Source organism: Haemaphysalis longicornis, unplaced genomic scaffold (assembly GCF_048455015.1).
Source record: "Haemaphysalis longicornis isolate Haplotype H1 unplaced genomic scaffold, Haemaphysalis longicornis Haplotype H1 scaffold_6, whole genome shotgun sequence".
NCBI lineage: Eukaryota > Metazoa > Arthropoda > Arachnida > Ixodida > Ixodidae > Haemaphysalis > Haemaphysalis longicornis.
Window position 1 is genome coordinate 10,543,833 of NW_027526407.1, and position 21,217 is coordinate 10,565,049.

Here is a 21,217-nt window from a genome sequence, read left to right on the forward strand (position 1 = left end):
CCCCCGGTGTCTCGAACCGACGTAGGTTGCGATAGCTACAGGTTGTTGCCGCTTTTTAAAATCACACTGATTGCGAAAACGGAGTTCCACATTCGCGTAAGTGGATGTTAGTGTGGTGAGAAATTGTGCTACGTAGTGTGATCAGTAGTGTGATACGTAGTGTGATACGTGATCAGTTGTGCTACGTAGTGTGATGCTCAGATATCTGCCGCAATCTACGCCGACCGGCCGCGGAAGTGAGGCCCGCGCTCCGGCGTCCCGTTCGCGCACGGTGCGGCGAGCGGCCAAAGGGAGGCAATGCCTCCACGAAAACATCGGCCGAGGCTATTGCAGGTGTCTTGATCATCGATCGCTTAAAATGGGAGTGGGCACGGATACAAACTTCTACATACGAGAAAGGGGGTGACGCTGTGGTGAAAAGTTGTCGTAGGGACTGTCATTAGCGACTGTAACAATAGCGGCGATGAAGTATTTGCCATGACGCTAAAATCAATGTTCCTAACATCGGACTCCACGCATCCGAAACCGGCGGCCAGCTGGGGAAGCCCTCTTCTAAAACTCGCCGCGCGCAAGCGTGTTGCTTTGGGCTCCACGAACTCATTGGGGGCCTCGAACGCTGGGTTCCGCTATCTTTAAACTCCCCATTACCCCACGACTTCTTTCGCCTGGTACGCAACCGCGCCTTCTGTGAGCAATCGTAAGTTCTTGACCTTGATGCTAGAGAAAGGCACAGGCTCATTGTAAACAGACAAAATCCCATGTTGGCGAGGTCTTAATAAAAATAAACATAGCCACGTTTAAACCTGCGCTAAGGCACTAAAACTCGCGTTAATACTGTTCGTACATTGCGGACAAATTGTCGCGAAAAGTAAGCATATCAGCAGTAGAAAGTACTAGTGATCGTTATACAAACAGGGCATAAATATAAAAAAACATTGGAGGGCAAATAGGCACAGCTTAAGCCAAAGTGCTCATCGTATGTACACTTTTAAGCCTGTCGGCGGAGCAATCCGCTCACTGGTCTCACATAATCATTCATTTACCAGAGAATGCGTGCAGTACGGGTGGTGAGATCACAACTGAGTGGCACGTTTCTGTCGCTGTTGCAAGGTTTATTTTCTTGCACACAAAGTCGCGTGCATGTCACGTAGCAAGTATTTCATAATGAATTAACAGCGTACTTTTCTCGGCACCAATTGTATCGTCCTTGGCGTTAGCTGGCTGCGGGTGAGCTAACGTTGCCGATGCATCAACAAACCAGCCGTGGTTGTGTCATCGGGAACTAGCGAGCCGTTTATTGCTTACCCATATTACTTTGTCAATAGACAACTTTCTTCTCTAATTTGCACCAAAACTGGGAGGAGGGGGTACACGGTGGCCACAACAAAACACGATCGGTCGCATAAGCACAGGTAGTGTGTTCTAGCAGACTACAGCATAACCCGGCGTCCAATAAGTGACGTCACTCGTAGGTTGCGCCACGATATGTCTTCGGGGCCAATATAATAGAGCTGGAAAGGAGGCGGCAAAAAAGTGAACACCTGCGACTAAGGGGGAAAGCCAAAGCAGCATCCGCAATATGTACTGCTTCGAGAGGTAAATGAACTAAATGAGACATACAAGAAGGCCCAGGTGAATGCTCAGAAGTAGAAACAGCTTTAGAGAGTGCTGTCTAGCAGCTCATCTCGTGGTTATTGGAGTGTCGTTAAATTTAACAGAATGTTCAACAGCAGGTTCACAAACTGTCCGTAGGGCCATCTGTCTTGCCGTTCCTGATAAATTCCAAACACGTAATGCGTTCGGTATTTTTTTAGCTATTTCTTGTTTGTTTCGCCGTCAGTTGAACACATTGTTTGCCTTATACGTGCTCGGTATTCCAGTTATTTGGTTCAGCAAGTTACCTTATGCTTTTATACAGTACTTTATTGTGCTTCGGCCCTATTGTCCCAGACGTTCTGCGTTCCACGAAGACGCAGGGCGGATATAAATGAGCAGGCTTTGCGGGCCTTGACACAGTTCGAATGCCCAAATACAGCCACGAAATATTTGAGACGAGGTTCTGTGGCAAAGGAAGGCAATCCTCCCAGCGCAAACTCAATAAATTTAAGTTTTTTTTTAAAGTTCGGCGGGCTCGTAAACTAATGATATTGTCGAGGAAAAGGCTAAAAACAAGAAGCTTAACAAGTTTATCAGGGCCGCTTTTATAACTTCGAGAGAAATGTATTTTCGGTTGATGTTTCGGTAAAATTTTCTAGGATAAAAGATTGTTGCACATCGTCAACGTTGCTGAGTGCTTATATGTGTGCCCTTTTTTATTAAACTCTTAATTATTAGTAAAATACATCCTTGTTTTTTTTTAAGTTATTCTTTTTTCAAAATACATTTTCTAAGCATACTAAGTTTGAGACAATCTCCCTTTGAAAATTTGAATTCTGTGGGCGAAATATATTATGTAGAGTAGTTCTTTAGGTATTTCAGAACCATAAAACATCAATTGTATTTGTATTTAGCTTTGTGCAGGTAAAAGTTACTGATTAAAAACTGTTTTCTTTAAAATATATTACATTTTTCGTCAGGCTGGATCACTTGTGTTATGTTTAACGATAACATCATCAACGTAAACATTATGTTTACGGCCGTGCAATGTTCCAAACCAAAAAATTCACGGCATGCAAAGGCATACAATTAGTTTGCGGTCTCGTAAAAAACTTTTTCACACAATAAAAACAGTAAACATGTTCGGTAAACAAAGAAGGTAAGAAGTAGTGGTATCTGTCACTGTTAAGAAGTGGGTGCGGTATTTGATATGAGGTATGTATAATTAGAGATGCCCAGTACCAAGGATGTTGAAACTTATCATCATCGGGGCACCGATGAGAATATCATCATTGGTGACTGTCATCACGCGAGGGCAGCTCCCGCTCGAGCTGCTTCGTCATCGTCTCATCGCCATCTTGTAAATAGAACCACCATCGTGTCACCGGGACGACTCGGCTTTTGGTCCTCGTATTTTATACAGGATACAACAGGCAGAGTTTTTATAACCTACTTACGAGTATCATTCGTCGTATATCTCGCAAATAATTTTTCTCGCATGTTTGTTATACATTTTCTGCGTTATTGATTCAGAAAAGAAACTCCGGTTTTGGTGTGTTTTGAAAGCGACAATTAGGAATTGAGCATTTCTTAACAGCGTCCCTGCTGATTTTAGCTAAATGTGTTTATAAAAACCTGTTGAGTGAACAAAATTTTAAAAATGCAATCAGACACAATTAAATTTTTTTATTTTGGTGATACCTTTATTCCATTATATGCTCCATTATGAAGCATTTTGAGGAAAGTATCCACGGAATAAGCACATGTTAGATACGGCACAAATCTGTAAAAATTAGTTTCTTTTTTCCATTACAAGGCGGACGCTCGAACGCCTCATAGCAGTCACGTGTAGGTCCTCGTTTTATAGCTACGTGCCTCACCCTCAGGTCGCACCAGTGCCTTCCACCACCTGAATGTTAGAAAAAAGAAAGAAATCGCATTCGTTGCATTTGGTGACCTATTTTGAGGGTTATGACTATACAAAAAAGTCCCCTTGAACAAAAGTAGCTTTGCACCATACTTTTGTTCTAAATTGTCACAACGGTTTGGCAAGGTTTAAGCTAGTCACAGGTTTCTTGGCGCAGCCCTTTGTCGCCCGTCGCTGCACTGAGCCACGTCGCCGTCGTCGTGACCCCCTAACAATCGGAAGACCAACGAGTGAAAGAAAAGACTGACGATGGGAATACTGGCGAGTGAAAGAACGCAAAGGAGGAGAGTGTCGCGAAATTGGGAGGGGATTGTACCCTGCCGTCGCGCCAGATGCTCGACGGTGCGACGCTTGGCGAAAACGTCAGGGGGGCGTCAAGGTGTCTATGATGTGCGTTCGCTTAAGACGCAGTTCGCCGTCTCTTCCTCAAATGCGCTTCGTGCCGCCGATTCAAAGACTGATCATCGCTGCCGTCGAGAGAATCCACTAGTGAGTGCTGCCTCAGCGCACAACTGCTGCGCCCAAATACTGCATGAGGGAGTATCGTAAGCACTAGCCAATTTTCCATGTTTGGTCTATTTTGAACTTCCAGATATGTGTTTAAAAAGGCGCCAAGTTAGTTTGTAGCGATAATTTGTTGCAAATATTTTACGCACTTGGATGTCGCATCAGACCGAATATTAGTTTCAATCGCTCACAATATTTTCCGTCCCAACTTCATCGCTGACACCACGCATCAACCATCAGTCTTTTTGTAGATACGTACCCTTCTGTCTTCTCTAAATAAAATAAATTTTCCGAAAGCCAGCATCAATGTGTTCAAACCGTATCAAGTAGCTTGTTTTTACGAGCATTGAATATACCGCTGTATTATTTAAAAATAATATCACGGTCTTTTATGTCAAAATTGTTGATTGAACGCTTTTTATTGCGGGAGACACCCCCGGCACCATATATATATATATATATATATATGTGTATATATATATGTATAAATATATATATACATATATATATATGTATATATTTACATATATATATATATATATCTTATTACTCTGTCTTGCATTAAAAATTTTATTAAGAGTAGCATCTTACCTATGCCACCGAAGGATTACCGCTGCAAAGGCGGAACTTCTGTTGTTTTATGCACGCAAAATTCGTATTTATTTTGAACCAAAGAACCACGTAGAAAGCACAAGAATGGTTGCAATATTCGCATGTTTGAGTAAATGGTTGGAATATTTTAAATATAGCGCGATCCAAAGTTATTTGTCCTCGAAATACGACTACTGTATTTAGAAAAAACAGGTATTTCTAGCCAAACAATAATATTTTGTAATTAAGCGATTTAGCCGAAGGCCACCTACCTAACTCCGTCATATCGTTTTGCACTCCGTACTGGAATGCGTTAGGTGTGCTACGGCATTGATAAAAAGACCCTTCGAAAAACACATCTAGCGATTACATGTTTCCAGATAAAATAATGCAAACGTTATCATGAAGGTGTCTTTAAAAAACTAGTAATACATCGTTTACGGTATATCGTTATCAAAAGCATCAATGACATAGTTCCCCACGCACGGAAGAATTTTCTTCTCAACAAATTGTGCTGATATTTTGGATTACACAACTTAGCATTTGTTGAAATATATTCGCCTTTCTTTTAATTTTATTCTTTCGTGGAAATAATTTGTTAGAGATTCAAAAGGGCTTGATAATTGTAAGGAGTGCATCCGGTCGTTTTGCGGTTGCCTAAAAGAACAATTTCGTGGAATATCTAATCATGATTCATATTTGCAGCAGGTACGGTAGGAGGCTATAGTAGATCTGATGCTTTTGGCAACAGAAAAAGTCGCGATAAATGTTCGAACATCCCTCAGGTTCACTAGATTCCTTTTTTTAATTATGGCAAGTAATTTGCGCCTGTATTGTAAAACCCCGAATGGCTGAAATAGCAATTTAAGCTGAAAAGTGTGGCACGTACGCCTGCCTGGAAAACAATGACAGCATTAGAGGCGGCTTTTACACAATTCAGGTAATTCAAACTTGGTTGTTTCCGTCCACTGCTGTAGTGCAATCTTTGCGTTGTATACATTTTTGTTGCGGTGCCATTCAACACGTAAAGGGAAGTTTGTGTTATATATTCCTCTTTCCTGCATTCTTATATTGTGCTTCTTTTTTGTATAAATAAAACGTTGAGAAATGAAGCTGGTAAAAATTTTCTTTTCGTTAGAATGTACACTTTCTTTTGCAGGAAGCGCTAGATAAAAGGTCTAAAGCCATTATTCTAACCCACTACTATATTGCACAAAACGGATAGACTGAGAACCTATCCGAAGGAGAGTAGCGGCCCTCAAGTTATCCCCCATAGATTTGTAGCTCTGCTGGCCTTGCTTACTGGGATGAATTTTAAATCTAAAGACTCAAATCTCTCTGTAATGACAATCGTTGTCTAGCTCAGGATGCCAATGGTTTAAAAATATTCGAACGTTTAAGAAAATGCTACGCGGTACGCCAACATTTCTCCATGTTGCTCTCTACCAGCCATAACCCGGATGGAATAGATCGTAATTATAGCGTTTATTATCTAGCCTTCACCGTTTCTGACGCGACCGCCTTTTTAACTGGTGTTAGAAAGAACCTTCGCCCGTAGTGTTTCGGTTTTAGGAACTGACGAATGGCGAAATATTTTGCAATACACTTAACTACAAATAGCGCAGTACAATGCATAATGACTAGATAAGAGGCTTAGACAAGCCTACATTAGCTGAACATCAGAAAAATTAAGTATTTTTGTACATGTCTTGAAATAAACAAACATTTGTTACTGGAGCTCCTAAAACAGTTTTTTACACTGCGCTTTGACGTAGGCAGATTAAGGGTTTGCAATTGTACAAAAACATCAAACTTACATAGTGTTGCAAAATAAAACAGAATTGTAAAAAAAATTCTAGATTCACCTATGAAATATTTGTGAGGTGCGCCGCAATTCTAACTAGCACAATATACTGGCAACGATCTCAGCCAAGAAATAGTTTTGTAAAATCTGGCTTCTTGAAATTCGCGCAATAGGTATACCAAAAATGGAGAGGCACATTCATACTCACCTGTTAACGACCAGACAAAAAAGACCGCACATGTTTTGCATCTGCTGAGATGGACCAACATTTCGGCGCTCTTATCTCTGGGTTGACCATCTTGAAAAAGAAAATCGTTACCGTAAAAATCTGTACTGCAAGAGACTATAAAGAATGGCAAATTCCTGCAGACTCATCTAAATTACAGGATCATTCGCTGTACCGAAGGAAAATTATTGTTTTGTAGTAAGGCTAACACTAAAACTGTTTGTAGATATATGTAAAATGCGGTCGACCATTAATCTAAGAAAGGTTTCGTTGTTGCTTTTTGTGATATGATTGTCGTGACTTCATTTTACAGCTATTCAAAATTATCTTATGCACTAATGACAAGGACATGTTTCTTTGTTGTTAAATCTTAACTACGAATGGTCCCTTTTGGAGAAACGTATACAGAGATTGCTGTATAATTGTGATATCTACTTTTTGAATAACAGAAATTGAGAAACTTTTATGCCTCTACGTTCGCGTAAAATGTCGGTACTTGTCGTTGTAATTCTACTTTTGTATGTTACGTTTTTAATGCCAAAGAACTGACATATAACTTCAGCTGTTTAGCTAGATATGTGTAAACGTCACTATTACTTATACACCCATTTATTATTGTTCTTGTTTCTCAGCTGCAATGGTCAACAGAAACGCTTGCGAGAATGCAAAAATTATATTGAACTGAATATGTAGATATGAATTTCTGTAGATCTGTACATCTGTTTTTATGCAAAACCGGTACAGGTGAATAAAATAGTCAACTAGAAAAAACGCTCGGATGGCAGATACAGAAGTGCGACCTAATTACGTATGCAAGCTAAATAAAGCACAACACCTGTTTATTGCCCAAGTACGGCTAAAAATGCACTGAAAGCTCAGCATGAAGCATCCGTTCAATATGAATATACACGCCGATCTTTTTTTAATCGTGAGTGAAAGATAAAAACTCAAGTGTTCATCTACTGGCCAAATAGCAAAATTCATCGAAAAGCAAAATAGCAAATTTACCCAATGTGTAACTTGTTAGTGTAGGGCAAAATGCAAGCTTAAAGGAGGGAAAATGTTTGGTTGTGTTGGTTCATAGTCACACAGAAAACACGTGCGGTAAAAACATCAAACCTAGGACGAGGCGTGGAGAAGACAAGCCCTAACTTTTAAAAAACGTTTATGGCGCTGATTCTGCAATAAACGTTTTGCTGAAAGTAACGCTTGTCCTGTCTGCGCCTCGTCCTATGTTTGTTGTTTTTACCGCGCTTTTTTTCTGTGTGACTAGCTGTCTAGTCTTTCTGATTTGCACAATAGCACTGGGAAAATCAATGTGCTTTTCCCTTCTATTTTCCTACAATTTAGAGAGCTGCAAAAGAAGCAATATATGGCAGTTCTATGCCTGAACAGAGTCAGTCTTGAGAAAATTTAGACCACTCCATGCAAGTGACTTCATTGTCCACCCTAGTTTTGTATCGCACTAGTGACGTAACCATGAAATCTTTTGTGGAACTGCGCCTGCTATTTGGTACACTTTCCCGCCTGATATTTAGAGTTTTGAGGTGGAACGCTTTCGAAGAATCCACTCACTTTTTGAAAAATTACGCAAGTATTGCTAGAACTGCCTAACAGGTCGACATAGCCTTGTGATATTGGGTCGTTGTATGTTGGCCTCCTGGTTGTCCTTCAAGTTCATCAAAAAGAAATACTTGAAAGGTTTTCTTTGTACAGCGTGTTATGTATGTTCAGCCGCAACCTGAAATATCAAGTGTTCCAATTGAATTCTGAAGACGTGCGTTACCGCGCGCTTATATGTAGAAAAAGCGAGCAGCCTTGAACCTGTACCAAAGTATGTTGTTTCGGAACTTTGTACTCAGCTAATGAACATCAATCAACACGAACGTTGACAAACCTTAAAACATTCGGGAAGCAGCGTTTGTCTGGTGATTTCTATGTTTCGTGATAGTAATTCAGACCAATGGATTTACAGTTTCCGAAAGCACGAAAGTTCTAACGAATAACAGCCACCCTTGCCTATTTTTGTCTCATCTCGGATGTAATACCTCAGCCGTGACCCCGCGGGTTTCTCAATTGAAAATGCTTGCGATTAATTTCGTGTCCTTCCATACAAAACTTTGGTTTGTGAAAAACAGAATTCCTTAGGGGGAACGGTTTTCTGGCATCAATTGTACACTTTGTGGACATGTGCTTTGCACGCTTAAGAGTTGTGGATATAAGAGAAACCGTGGAGCATTGTTTTTGTGTGTTTTGCAAAAAAAGAGCGTCTACTTACTCCACCGAAAGGCTCCACGGGGCTATCACACCTTGTAACAGTACTGTTCAAATGATGGTATTATGTTGCAAAACTTTGTAGTTACGTGTTCCCACAAACCGACCCGACAGGTGACGAAAAAGCGTCTAGTGACTTAGGCGCGAATGAGAGAAAGCCAAAGAGCACACCCACGATTCACCCTCCAGTCTGCAACATTTTTCATGAATTTGCAGCCACCTGTGCTATTTAAGTCCGGACGTTTTTGTAGAACGACGACCCACCACCTTATGGTGCTCCTCTCCCGCTCCCAAAACACCACCGCCGCTACTTCTTGTGTCAGGTAATTGAAGATATCTACTGCTTCTGTGCTATTTGAAAAAAAAACTGATTACGGTTTATCAATCAGAAACCAATATACTTACAAAGCGGTGTAGTAAAATGTTCACCGATTTGCTTACAGGTATATTTTTACTGACCATCGCAACTGAGATTGTACTCCCTCGCACTTCGCCTTCGCCAATATCTTCTCTCGACAGGACACTGCTAGTTACTCGCAATTATATTGTTAATTTGTCCGAGTGCCGAAATTTGTATTCACACTAGTTTTCCTACCACCACTACGCGACCTCAAGGCAAGCTCGTGAGGCCGTATCTAACGCCACGCTGGCCCGGAAACTTCCTTTACTAAAGCTTCGTTCTTTACAGGTGCTGCCATAGCATCGCTATGCACGAAGCAACTCCATGGATATCTTTTTACAGGTTTCTGATTTCCTTGTCATAGTGTTGGCGTGTCCGAAGTATTATTGCCGCGTGAGGCCGACCAATGCAGCAAAGTCCGCGACATTTTCCATGTCACCTTTAAAGTTCCTCCAAAATCTTTTCACTCCTCACATTGAGCTTGTTCATGTCAGCCGCCTTACCATCTTCAACTTACGTACTCCACTTTTCTCCCGGAACTCATCCGCTGACGGTCTAATAGGTAGTGGGACAACGCCTTTCCTTTTAAAGGGGGGATTATATAACAATATATTTCGGTAGATACGAGATTTCGTACCCGAGACGACCACAGGGGAGAAAGCGTGAGGCGAAACTTGCACATATGAGCACCAGCCTAAGAAGATAAGGTGGCGATTCCGCATCAAGCTTCGGATCAACGCACCTTCTTCTGCCTCGCTTCTTACGAAGAAACAATTGTTAGCCAGTTTGTAAATATATTCTTTGTACTGTATATTTAACATTGCTGGACTTCCTGCTACGGAAAAATATATCTAGCAGCCTTCTTAGGTATGTGTTAACAAGTGTTACCATTGAGTCTGATACGTTTACACAGCTGTAATAAAAGCCTGGACGTTTTTTGAATACTCCCACTTTTGATAATGATAGTGATGTTGTTCAGAAGGGGGGCAGGTGATATCGTTTTTGCTGCACACGCAATGGCGCACCCATTCTTCGGTCCCTCAAGACGCGCGATAACGTCCGAAAAATTGTGCTGTCTACAAAGACCTATTGCCACATCTCCTAGAAAGACCTGCCCCAACCAGTGTCCTACGTGTGGCCGACGGACGCATGCCGGTCGTCTCTGGGCTGTGCACTGCTAGCATAGAAATTTCCGGCAAGCTAATCCCCGTTGAGTTCACTGTCCTTGAAAAGTGTCCCCAAGACGTTATACTTGGCCTCGACCTTTTGTAGGAACATGCTGCCATCATAGACTGCTCCTGGGGTGTCCTCCGTTTAGGGCTGCCTCTTTTGTCTACGGCAGGTAATGAACCTGGGCCACGCTTTTATTTCGAAAGAAATATCCGTCTGCCAGCAACAACCGTGACATTGGGGGTCTTGTCATCGCGGCCGCCCGTGCCTAATAATCCCTACGTCATTTCGCCGATGCGCTCAGTGCTACTCGACCGCGACGTCACTCTTCCCCACACCGTAGTGACAATTATTGACGATGTGATCAGCCTCCCGTTTGTGAACTTTGGCCTGTAAACGCAAGTGCTGCCCCAGGGTATTTCACTGGCAACCCTTTGCCCTTTCGATGGTGATCAACTTTCCCCTCTATCGGCGGACGCACCATCGGGCTCTTTCAAGGGGACCCCTGCGGAGCCTAGGCAGGACGACGCCGTAGTGGATATGGCTGCCGCTGGATTTCCAGAAGTAGAAGCTAAAGGACTCTCCCACCTTTGGTAGTCCTTAAAGACATATTTGACATAGGCGACCGCCCATTGGGCCAGGCTTCTGCTGTCAATCGCCCGATAAACACTGGTTATGCAAACCCAATCCGAAGGCGGCCGTACCATGTGTATCAGGCTGAACGGCTCGTGATACAGCAGGAAGTCGACAAGATGCTCGACAAGGACATCATGGAGTCTTTGTGCAGCCCGTAGGCATCTCCCGTCGTACTCGTAAAAAAAGGATGGCGGCTGGAGCTTTTGCGTTGATTACCGACTAATCAAGATACGAAAGAGAGACGTTTACCTTCTACTGCGCATTGACGATGCGCTTGATTGTCTGCATGGAGCCAAATATTTTTCATGAATAGACCTACAATCAGGTTATTGGCAAATTCTAGTTGACAAAAAGACCGAGCGAAGACAGCTTTTGGGACATCCGACTGCCTTTTTCAGTTTCAAGGGACGCCTTTTGTCTTTTGTAATGTGCTGGCTACTTTTGAAAGATTGATGGACTCACTTTTGCACGGGTTTATTGGTCGATTTGCCTTTGTTATTTGGACGACGTCAACGTTTTGTCGCCCACCTTTGACAGCGACATCCCCCGCCTCTCTAAAATCCTATCAGTTTTTTGTTGGGTTGGTCTCTAGCTCAACGCCAAGAAATATCGCTTCGGATGCCACGCGGTCACTATCCTCGGCCACCTGGTTTATTCGACGGGAGTTCGACACGGCCCTGGTAATATAAGTGCCGTTCGCAATATTCCTGAGCAACGCTTACCTAAAAAGCACCCCCCTCGCGAGGGGCAAGATCAAATCACAGAACATTTCCGCGGGGGGCGTGCCTGCAAGTCGTATGGATTACGTATTGGTTGTTGTTGTTGTAATTGTTGTCTTCCAGCGTAGACATTGTCGATGAAGTCGATGGTGAAACGTGTCGTGAACCCCCTGCCGCGGCTATGACGCAACGTGGAGCGGCTATGACGCAACGGGGCGCGGCTATGACGCAACACAATTCACTTTAATCCAATCCAATCCAAATACAAAGCAATCCAATCCAATCCAAGCCAAGCCAAGCCAAGCCAAGCCAATCCAAGCCAATCTAATCGAATCCAATCCAATGCCCCTCGCGAGAGAGTGTTATAGCGCTGAAATTGCACCACCACACGAACGCATGATGTTGACGTCACGATCACGCCACAGATGTTAGCGACCGGAGCGCGCGCGAACGATATATGTGGTTTAAGCGCGAACCGACCGCGGCGAGAGAGCGCGATGCGAGCGCCCCCACCTGTTCTTGCGCGGGAACCGACTTGCTCAGCGGGAACCCAACGCGGCGAGAGAGGGTGTTGCGCACGTTCCCACCTGTTGTGCGCCCGAACCGAACGCGGCGAGAGAGGGTGTTGCGAGCGGAGAGAAGGCCAGGAGGACGCGGGGGAGAGGGCGCACCTGTGGCCGACGGTTGAACGAGTCAAGGATATAAGGCACGTTCGTAACGTACCATTCTGTGTCGGCTTTGTGGCACAGTGGGTACACCACCAAGTACGTTGCGTTCCGCCCGCAGAGTCGTGGGATCGAAACCTGGCGCCGGTAAGTATTATTTTTTTATATAGTGTAGGGGGAGCGATGCGGACTACGGACGTCAACGCGGGTAACATCGTGAGTTACTGAAATGCTCTGCATTTAAAACATCCGTAGCTTTATTGGTTTATGCTCGTACTTCGGGCGCTTCATCAAAGATTTTGCTACCATCGCGCGCCCTCTTAGCGATCTCCTACAGTACACAACGTTTATCTGGGGCTCCGACCAAAAGGAAGCATTCTCCACACTGATTGGGCTCTTGACCTCAACGCCGGTCTTGGCTCACTTTGACGCCTCTGCTCCCACTGAAATTCGCAACGGCGCTAGTGGCTACGGTATTGGAGCTGTATTGGCCCAGCGCCAAGCACGTCCTGATCGAGTTGCCGCGTACGCCAGCCGCATCCTTTCGCCCTCGGAGCACAATTACTCTATAACTGAGCGCACATGCCTTGCTCTAGTGTGGGACGATGGCCAATTCCGACCCTGCGTATATGGCAGACACTTCGCAGTCGTGACTGACCATGACGCAATGTTCTGGCTCTCCTATTTGAAGGACTGTACCAATCGGCTTGGCCGCTGCGCGTTGCGCCTTCAGGACTACTCTTTTTTTTTGGTGATTCACAAGTCCGGACTCCTACAGACGGACGCCGACTGTTTATCTCGAAACCCGGTCAGCCATCCGGAATGCTCGGCGGACGACACTGACGCTTTTCTCCTTGCGGTCTTCCACTTCCTGAACATTGGCGAAGAACAGCGGCGCTACCCTTCTCTGCGCTCCATTATTGACGGCATTAATCTTGGTTGCAGTGTTATATCGGCGCAACTTTCACTCAGATGGCCCTGATAATCTGCTTGTCGTTCCAGATCACCTACATCGGACTATGCTGAACCAGCTTGAAGACGCACCCATGGCCGGCCATCTCGGAGTAACCCGCACCAACGACCGCGTGCGACATCGTTTTTTCTGGCCAGGACTCTACCGCTCCGTGAAGCGCTACGTGGATAAATGTGAACGGTGCCAACGCCGTAAGCTACCCTCCAAGCTTCCAGCAGACCAGCTACAGCCACTTGAAGTTCCCACTGAAACCTTTGTCCAGATCGGACTAGATTTACTCGGGCCCTTCCCCTTGTCCACATCCGGAAACAACTGGACTGGTGTTACTACAAAGTAGGCTACCCGCTTTGCTATCACTGGTGCACTACCCACGCGCTGTGCAACTGACGTGGCGGATATTTTCTCAACTACCATGTCATACTGAACAACGGCGCTCCTCGGCAGCATGTCACCGACCAATGTCGAATTTTCCTGTCTCGAGTCATTGCGGACATACTTCGCTCATGTTCGATTCGCCACAAGGTGACTACAGCTTATCACCCCAAAAAATGGCCTTACTGAGCGTTTTATTAAAACCCTTACGCACATGCTCGTGATTTACGTGTCTAGTGACCACAGCGACTGGGACATTGCACTCCCTTTCGTCACTTTAACGTATAGTTCCTCCCGTCACGTCACTGCAAGCTTCTCACCCTTTTACATTCTCTAAGGGAGGGAACCGGCCATGCCGCTCGATACTCTTTTGCCTCCCGCCATACACCAGTGAACCGAATATGCCCACGAAGCCATCGCTCAAGCCGACGAAACACGTAAGCTTGCCTATTCCCACCTCGCCGTTTCACAAGTTAACCAGAACAAACGCTATGATGAACGTCACCACGTCGTGAGCTTTTCACCAGGCTTCCTCGTCTTACTGTGGTGTCCGAGTCGTCACGTGAGACTTTCTGAGAAGCTGCTTTCCCGCCATGCTGGCCCTTACAAAGTACTCCGTCAAGTTACGGACGTTACGTAGGAAATCCTCCCCGTCGCCCCTTCCAGCTCTCAATCTCGGAGTGACATCATCCACATCGCCCGTATCAAACCGTACCACTCCCCTGATTTACCTTCCACGTCGTGGCTACACAGCACCGAGTCGGTGCTTATCCTGCGTGGGAGCTATGCCGCGTGGTTGTTATTAGAGAAATGACCTAACCGAGAAATGAGCTGTTCAGAGACTCGAATTGCAAAGTGCGCACTCCCCCCAAAGTGGGCATGAGGCATGGTTGTGCGGCAGCCTAGCTAGCCATCGATGAAGAAGGCACTCGGGGGGTGATAATTGACCTTTGTAATTATCTTCCAATAGACAATCATTTGTTTATTACTTGTGATTATGTGTTTTCTTGCTCCGCAACAATCTTCATGCTAAAAAGTCACTTTTTTGCCGAACGGCCTGAAACACGTGTCTACCTGTTCTTGCGGGCCGCTATGTTGCCACGCCAATAGTTTAGCTTGGACGTCAGCCAAGGTGCCGATGGTGCAAACGAGCATGGGTCAATAGACGGAAACTCGCGACTGACGAGTGACGTCGTACCTGTATGCCCCTTACACAACTTGGAGCGACCCGTGCCAGCTTTCCAGGTAGTATGCAGGATCAGCTTTAATAATACTTTTTACGGGTGTACAAGCTTGAAGAAAACAAAAACAGCAGTGATACTCTTTACCGTTTTGGTACCTTTTGACTCGTGATCAAAATAAAAAAATCGCGCCATTCCACCTTGTGAATGTGGTTGGAAAGCAAAGCTGTAAACGGCCCCCATAACGATTACCTATGCGGCGTCACTTAAATTCACTCACATCGCTGTACAAATACTAAAACCAGAGAGAAGTGAAATGCACTTAACCACACCATTTATTACTTCAAAGAGATATTCTTGGTAATATTAAATAAATGCATAATGCATGAACGGTGTTTGGTTGAGTTGTATTGGTGTAGCACAAGAGTGGAAACTTTTTTTATAAAATTAAAGCTCCAACCCGCTGTTAGACCATCTGACTTCTCCGTCTCTGCGCCGCGGACGGAGGCGACAAGATTTGCGGCAGAGAAGGAGGAAGAGGACGAAGAAATACTTCTATTCAGATTTCTGAACGGCCCAGAGTGCAGCCCTGGGGAGTGATTCCTTCTTCTGTGGGGCCCATATGCACCGCGCGGCCTTTGTGCACCCGCTGAAGCTGGGTAGGTAGAGAAGGCCTGGACAGCAGCATCCCCCATTGCTCTTGTTAGGTAGTTGACGGAAAGACAGGAGGGTGCTCAGGGAAGGAGCCGCATTGTACCAACCGTAGGTTAGTTTGTTGTTCTCTGGAAAGGTCAGGGTAAGGCGAAGGTACGGTCTTTATCAGAAGGCGGTAATGCTGGGTTATCTCCCTGAACGTGACAAGCGGGTGACTGTCCTCGTGCAGCTCCATAGCCCGGGAGGTAAAAGCGCAGGCTTGTTGGGTGGGCGTATTTGTTGCCCTCCATTGAAGCGTGAGGGGGTGTCCAGATGAGCTGAATGGAACCGCTAGGGGAGTGTTTCTTTAGCACGCGCAGTGCAGGTCAGGACACCCAACCCGACTGGTAATTCCAGTAGGCTTGTTGGGAATCGGTGACTACCTTCCGAACCCCTGGTTGAGTGAGAGCTAAGGTGATGGCTGCCTCTTCTGCTGCCGTCATTTCTTGGGTCCTAAGAGAGGTACACGCAAGGAGGTTGGTTCTGGAGGTAGCCATGATGATGGCGTATTGCTGCCCTCGATGTTTGGAGGCGTCAGTGTAGATAACTGCATGATAACCACCGAGGGTGTTGTTTAGCGCTTGAGCCCGTGCTTTTCGGTGACCCTCCTCATGTGAGGGGTTCATATTTATAAGCAAAGCGAGCATCTTTAGTTTTAGTCGCCAAAAGTCTGGGAGTACGTCAAGCGGAGGGACAATCTGGGCTGCCAGCCAATCTGGTGAAGCATGCGGTTACCCACCGCAGTTCTGAGTCGGACCTTCTGGTTAGAAAGATGGCCTTCTATCGATAAGCTCTTCCACCGTGCTGTGAAGCCCCGTGCTAAGCAGCTTGAATGTGGACGCACGCATGAGAAGACGAATGGGCTGCTCGACCACCTTCCTAATCATTATATAAAGCAACTCTGTGTCTTCCTTGTCGAGACGAAGACAGGGGGTTGACGTAAGTGACTCTCGAGAGGACAAAAGCTTCAATTAATCGAAAGGTTCCGGATTCCTTTAGGCCTCGCTTCTTGGTGGCAACTCGCCTGATCATGTGTATGATTTGATTAATGCTGTTTTTGAGGCGCTGCAAGGAGACGTCACTCTTGGTGTTAGCCTCGAGATGTAGGCCCAGTATCTTGATGCTGGGGCTTGGAGTGATGGCCTGGCCATCAAGGAGTATTTCAATGTATTCCTTAATTTGGCGTGAGGGCGGGCGACAAGGAGCTGTGATTTTTTACGTGAACACTGGAGGCCACAGGCTTTAGCACATTGGTGTACTAGAAGTTAGATGCCATGCATTGGTGTGAGCTTCCTTTAATTTTTGTAATTCTTAGCACATGAGCAAGGTGCGTACAGGGTCGCTAGACGGGCATAAGTGGTCGCGTGACGCTTTTACGTGGCATTCAGCGAGAAGGCAGGGGGTAAACCCGTAGATGTGCTTGGTGAGTACACCCCCTGTCTTCCCCATCTTCGCGTGGGCTCGTAGCTAAATCGGTAAGACAACGGGCTCTCGCTTTGTTATTCTATTAGTTCCGGGTTCGATTCCCGGCGGTGCCAGTAAATTCTTTTATTTGTTCGCTGGAGTTTTCTGGTGACACCAACGGTCGCGAAAGAACCCTTGGGGGGTAGAGGTAAAAAGCTTTGCTTTAAAACTGAAAAAATGAAGTTTTTAAAATGTGCTAATTTTTGTGGTGGTACACATTGACGTATACAACGCCTGAGATTGCCATGGCAGAATGGGGATATTAAAGGAGGTCCGAAAAATAGGGCCTTTGATAGAACAGTCGACGACTATAGTAGGCTTCAAGGGGTATAGCTTCAGGCCTTGCTCCTACACATGCTTTTGGTGACCCTTATCAGCGTAAAGTACGGGCTTTTCTGTGAATTTGGGAAGTTATCGTACTTGCTTGTTTAAAACAAGTGTACTTTGCCTTCGTTCTGCAGTGAAAAAAATATAATGGTCAGCTCCTAGTATTTCATAGGTGTAGCAACCTGTCTATTGGTAAGTAAAACGCCTAAGTTTTCATCAGAAGCACAACAAATAAAATCTTAAATAGACGAAGATGCATGATAACCTTTTGTACTGATATAGCTGAAATCTCGCGCTTCATATCTGGAGTACTTCAACCTTAGCGCAAAAAGGTTAACATGCAAAATGTTTTTTTCTAATTACGTAACTTTTTGAGGAAGCTCTATAGAGGGTACAGGGCACATATTTTTGCACAGAAGAGTGAACTCAGATTGTATTGTTTCAGATAATTAACATTTATCATGTCGATAAGAGCCCTTTTAGGTTATGACCAACAAACCAATGAATGGAACTTTAGGTACATTACAAAGTCATCAATATGCAATTACAAACATAAACTTTAAATAAAACAAGCCCCGAGAGCTTTGGACTGAATTTGTTTCGAAAGAATTGCCACGTAGGCTTGCGTTTGTGTTGCTTCAGAGCCGACAAAGTGTAGGAGCAAATATCATTATGTATTTTGATATTGTTGTATTTCAAGAAATTCTTTAAATGTGCGACTTTTGTGGTTCTCGACTGCACTGAACACCCATAAATTACGTGCAAGCGCTGTACGAATTCCTTTAAAACAAACAAAGTAACAAAAAAATCTTCCCAGTCTTTGAATTACTTGGTTGTAAAAAGTGGCTGGGGCAAAGTTTTTGCCTTTTTCTCTATGAAAACATGTTCGTTCAAATTTGCAGAGGGACGACAACAAACGTACAGCTTCCAAAATGGCTTTGGGGAAGCAGGTGACAGTCCTGATATATAGCTATCAGACATGAGTAAAGAGAGTTGTTTTCTTAGACCTAAGCAAATTGGCACTAGCACTCTGTGTATATCGCTGACAATTTAAGATGGATTTATTTATTATGTCTTAGAAGTGAAATATTTGTATAAATTATACGTGCAAAATCATTTTGTATGTACTCACCTCCCTTTATTTCCAACCGAACCCCTTCATCAGTATTGCTTTTTCTTCAGCACTTTACCATATAGGCGGTTCCGCCAGCGCTTGCCGTTCTCTTTCAACATTATGCATTTACAAAAAACGCACCCTAGAAAGCTTTCTCTGTACTTTGTTTCAGTATGGTTTCAGCCTGCGTTGGTTGAGGCTTCTGGTTGGCTTTCGATGTTTTCCGCGGATAGAATTTATCTAATGAAGCGCTCACGACTCGAGCACTGCTTTGTTGTCCCAGCATGCAGTTTGCGTCCCGGAACGTATTTGCTATTGCAACTCCGAACGTGCTATCTCCCGACCGATGAATTCGGAAGGAGCGGCTGGATTGCAGTGATCAGGCTAGAAAACGGGACTCGCAGATGTGTTTTGCCCACTTCATCAAAGGCAATGAAGCCCAATGCATACGCAAATCAATGGCACAGATGCTATGCTGAAACCTTAGCAACATGTTCGTAATCGAGCGTTGAACGAGCTTGCCGAAAACTCAAGTTGAAATGCTTGCGCATGAAATCGATTCTTACACTGTCAGATGCGTGTAGTAGGCAGTTACAACAGTGTCGTCGTCTTTTACAATAGAAGAGGGCTCGTACTGGTTTGCCAACGTGTGGCTTGTCTCAACTTTTGCAGCAAGAATAACGATGCCGTCACCACATTCACCCCCTTTTACTGGCCCAGCTGCCCCACTTTACGTCTTACAAACACATTGTATGCGCTACTTATGTTTAGCACTTGAACTCCTCCTTCGTGTAGAAACATGCACATGCCACCAGATACATAAATACGTCCACAGACGTGAGATGAAGCAGGCTTTTAGCTCCAGTCGAAAAGCTGAATTGCACATCTTCTCTATCCAACGAATCAGGCAGCTCTTCTCCTCGGTACAGAAGTTTCAGCTTATACCTCTCCCATGCGACGTCGCCGAGCCCGTTTATATTGTCGCTAGGCATTCGTCTTAGCACATCTGAAGCAATGCGCCAGAAATAGTGGAGCAACAAACTCAAACGCGGCAGGCAAAGACACCACGTCGGCCGCCACCATTAAAAAAGTATTACCGGAGGTGGTGCACCGGAAGTCTTATTGGACAAACCATTCACCATATTCTTGTACAAGATTTTTTGTGATTTGCGATTTATGTGCGATTTTGCGATACATATGCAATGTTTTATTATATAAAATCACCATGAATGATAAACAATAAAGAGACTTACTCGTTTTGTTCAAAACCATGAAGGTTGGGTCCAACAAGCGGGCATAAAACTGCTCTACAAAAAAGCTGCGAAGTAAAATTGTATTAGAACTTTTATCCTAAAAAAGTGTACTTCCATTGAGACAAATATTGATGCCTTCAATGCATAAGAAAAAAATGCGTAAGGGATGCATTTCTTGTGAGCACAAGCCACAAGGTCAATGCAGCGCTGGGTTTATTTCATTTAGGTACACAAAAGAACAAAATAGGTCATTGGTACGTGCAATAGTTATACTGTATTCCATTTGAAATTTCTTCATTTGTATTTGTGCGTGTTCGTTATTCCTCACAAAAATTTCGTAGTCATAAGTACCAAAAAGAATTTTCGCACAACAAACCATTCACATCTGTTGCGCAGTCGTGATTAAAAGAACCAAGATGTCAGGTGTCCGTGTCCACAATTGAGCTAAAACAGAGGTGTGAATATGTGTTTTCTTGTGAATTCGTACAATGCAATGCTAATTGTTTTATTTTTGAACCATTGACACATCGGGAAAAGGTTCACCAATGGCATACATCTCTGCTTTTATTTTTAAAAAATATTTATTACGAAACCCTGTTTTAATAAAGCGGTCAATAAACGCATAAGATCCCCAAAGTATGAGCCCCACATTTTACAAAACAACTGTACAAGCTTCTTTCGCGTTTCACACAAGATATATCGAAGCCACGGCCGCTATTCGTAATGTTTTGTGAATTTTCTAGTACATGGTATACACCATAATTCGGTTAACTTAGGACCAACCGTAATCCGCTCAATCGCAATACTTGTTCGAATTACGCTCACTCGGTGACTTAGTGCTTCTATGTCTTCTCTAAGCAAAAGGCATATGAGCAGTCTAAAACCAAGTAATCAACCAGAGTAGCCGAACGAAATCGTTAGGCAATTTTCGGTATTGTTCATAAACTAGACACAAAAGAAAAAATTGCGCTTGCTCATTGCACGTGGCACCACACCAGGCACACTTTACGACGACTTTTTCAGTAGTGTTTGTGGACGTCTCAGCCTTTCCGAAGGGGTCATTGCGGAATTGCCTTGGTTGAAGTACTTTCCGTAGAGGCTAACAATGAAGCCCAAGAATATTTATAGAAAAATACAAAATTGCTCTTTAATTTAGAAAATAAGGAACACGGGTAACTTTATAGCTCATTGTTTATTTATTGTGGGTTCCAAACTTACCAATCAATTATTTATATTGCAGAGATCATAATTACCATCATCAATTTATCTAAGCCCCCAGCCAGGCAAACGCATCTCCCTGGGGCCCCCAATTATCCCAATCCGGT

The 21,217-nt window shown here is 44.3% G+C and overlaps 1 protein-coding gene across 1 annotated transcript in view; it reads right to left on the minus strand.

Annotated features, from left to right (window-relative positions):
* Positions 1 to 3,277: 3,277 nt before the first annotated feature.
* The window catches only part of LOC144142230 (uncharacterized), a 35,404-nt gene continuing 17,464 nt past the window's right edge, over positions 3,278 to 21,217 (minus strand). Inside the window, exons 3-5 of the mRNA XM_077673591.1 lie at positions 19,893 to 19,957; positions 6,634 to 6,723; positions 3,278 to 3,505 (exon numbers count right to left, since the gene is read on the minus strand). Of these exons, the coding sequence (XP_077529717.1) occupies positions 3,363 to 3,505; positions 6,634 to 6,723; positions 19,893 to 19,957 (298 nt within the window). The 3' untranslated portion in view covers positions 3,278 to 3,362. The remainder of the gene's footprint in view (positions 3,506 to 6,633; positions 6,724 to 19,892; positions 19,958 to 21,217) is intronic.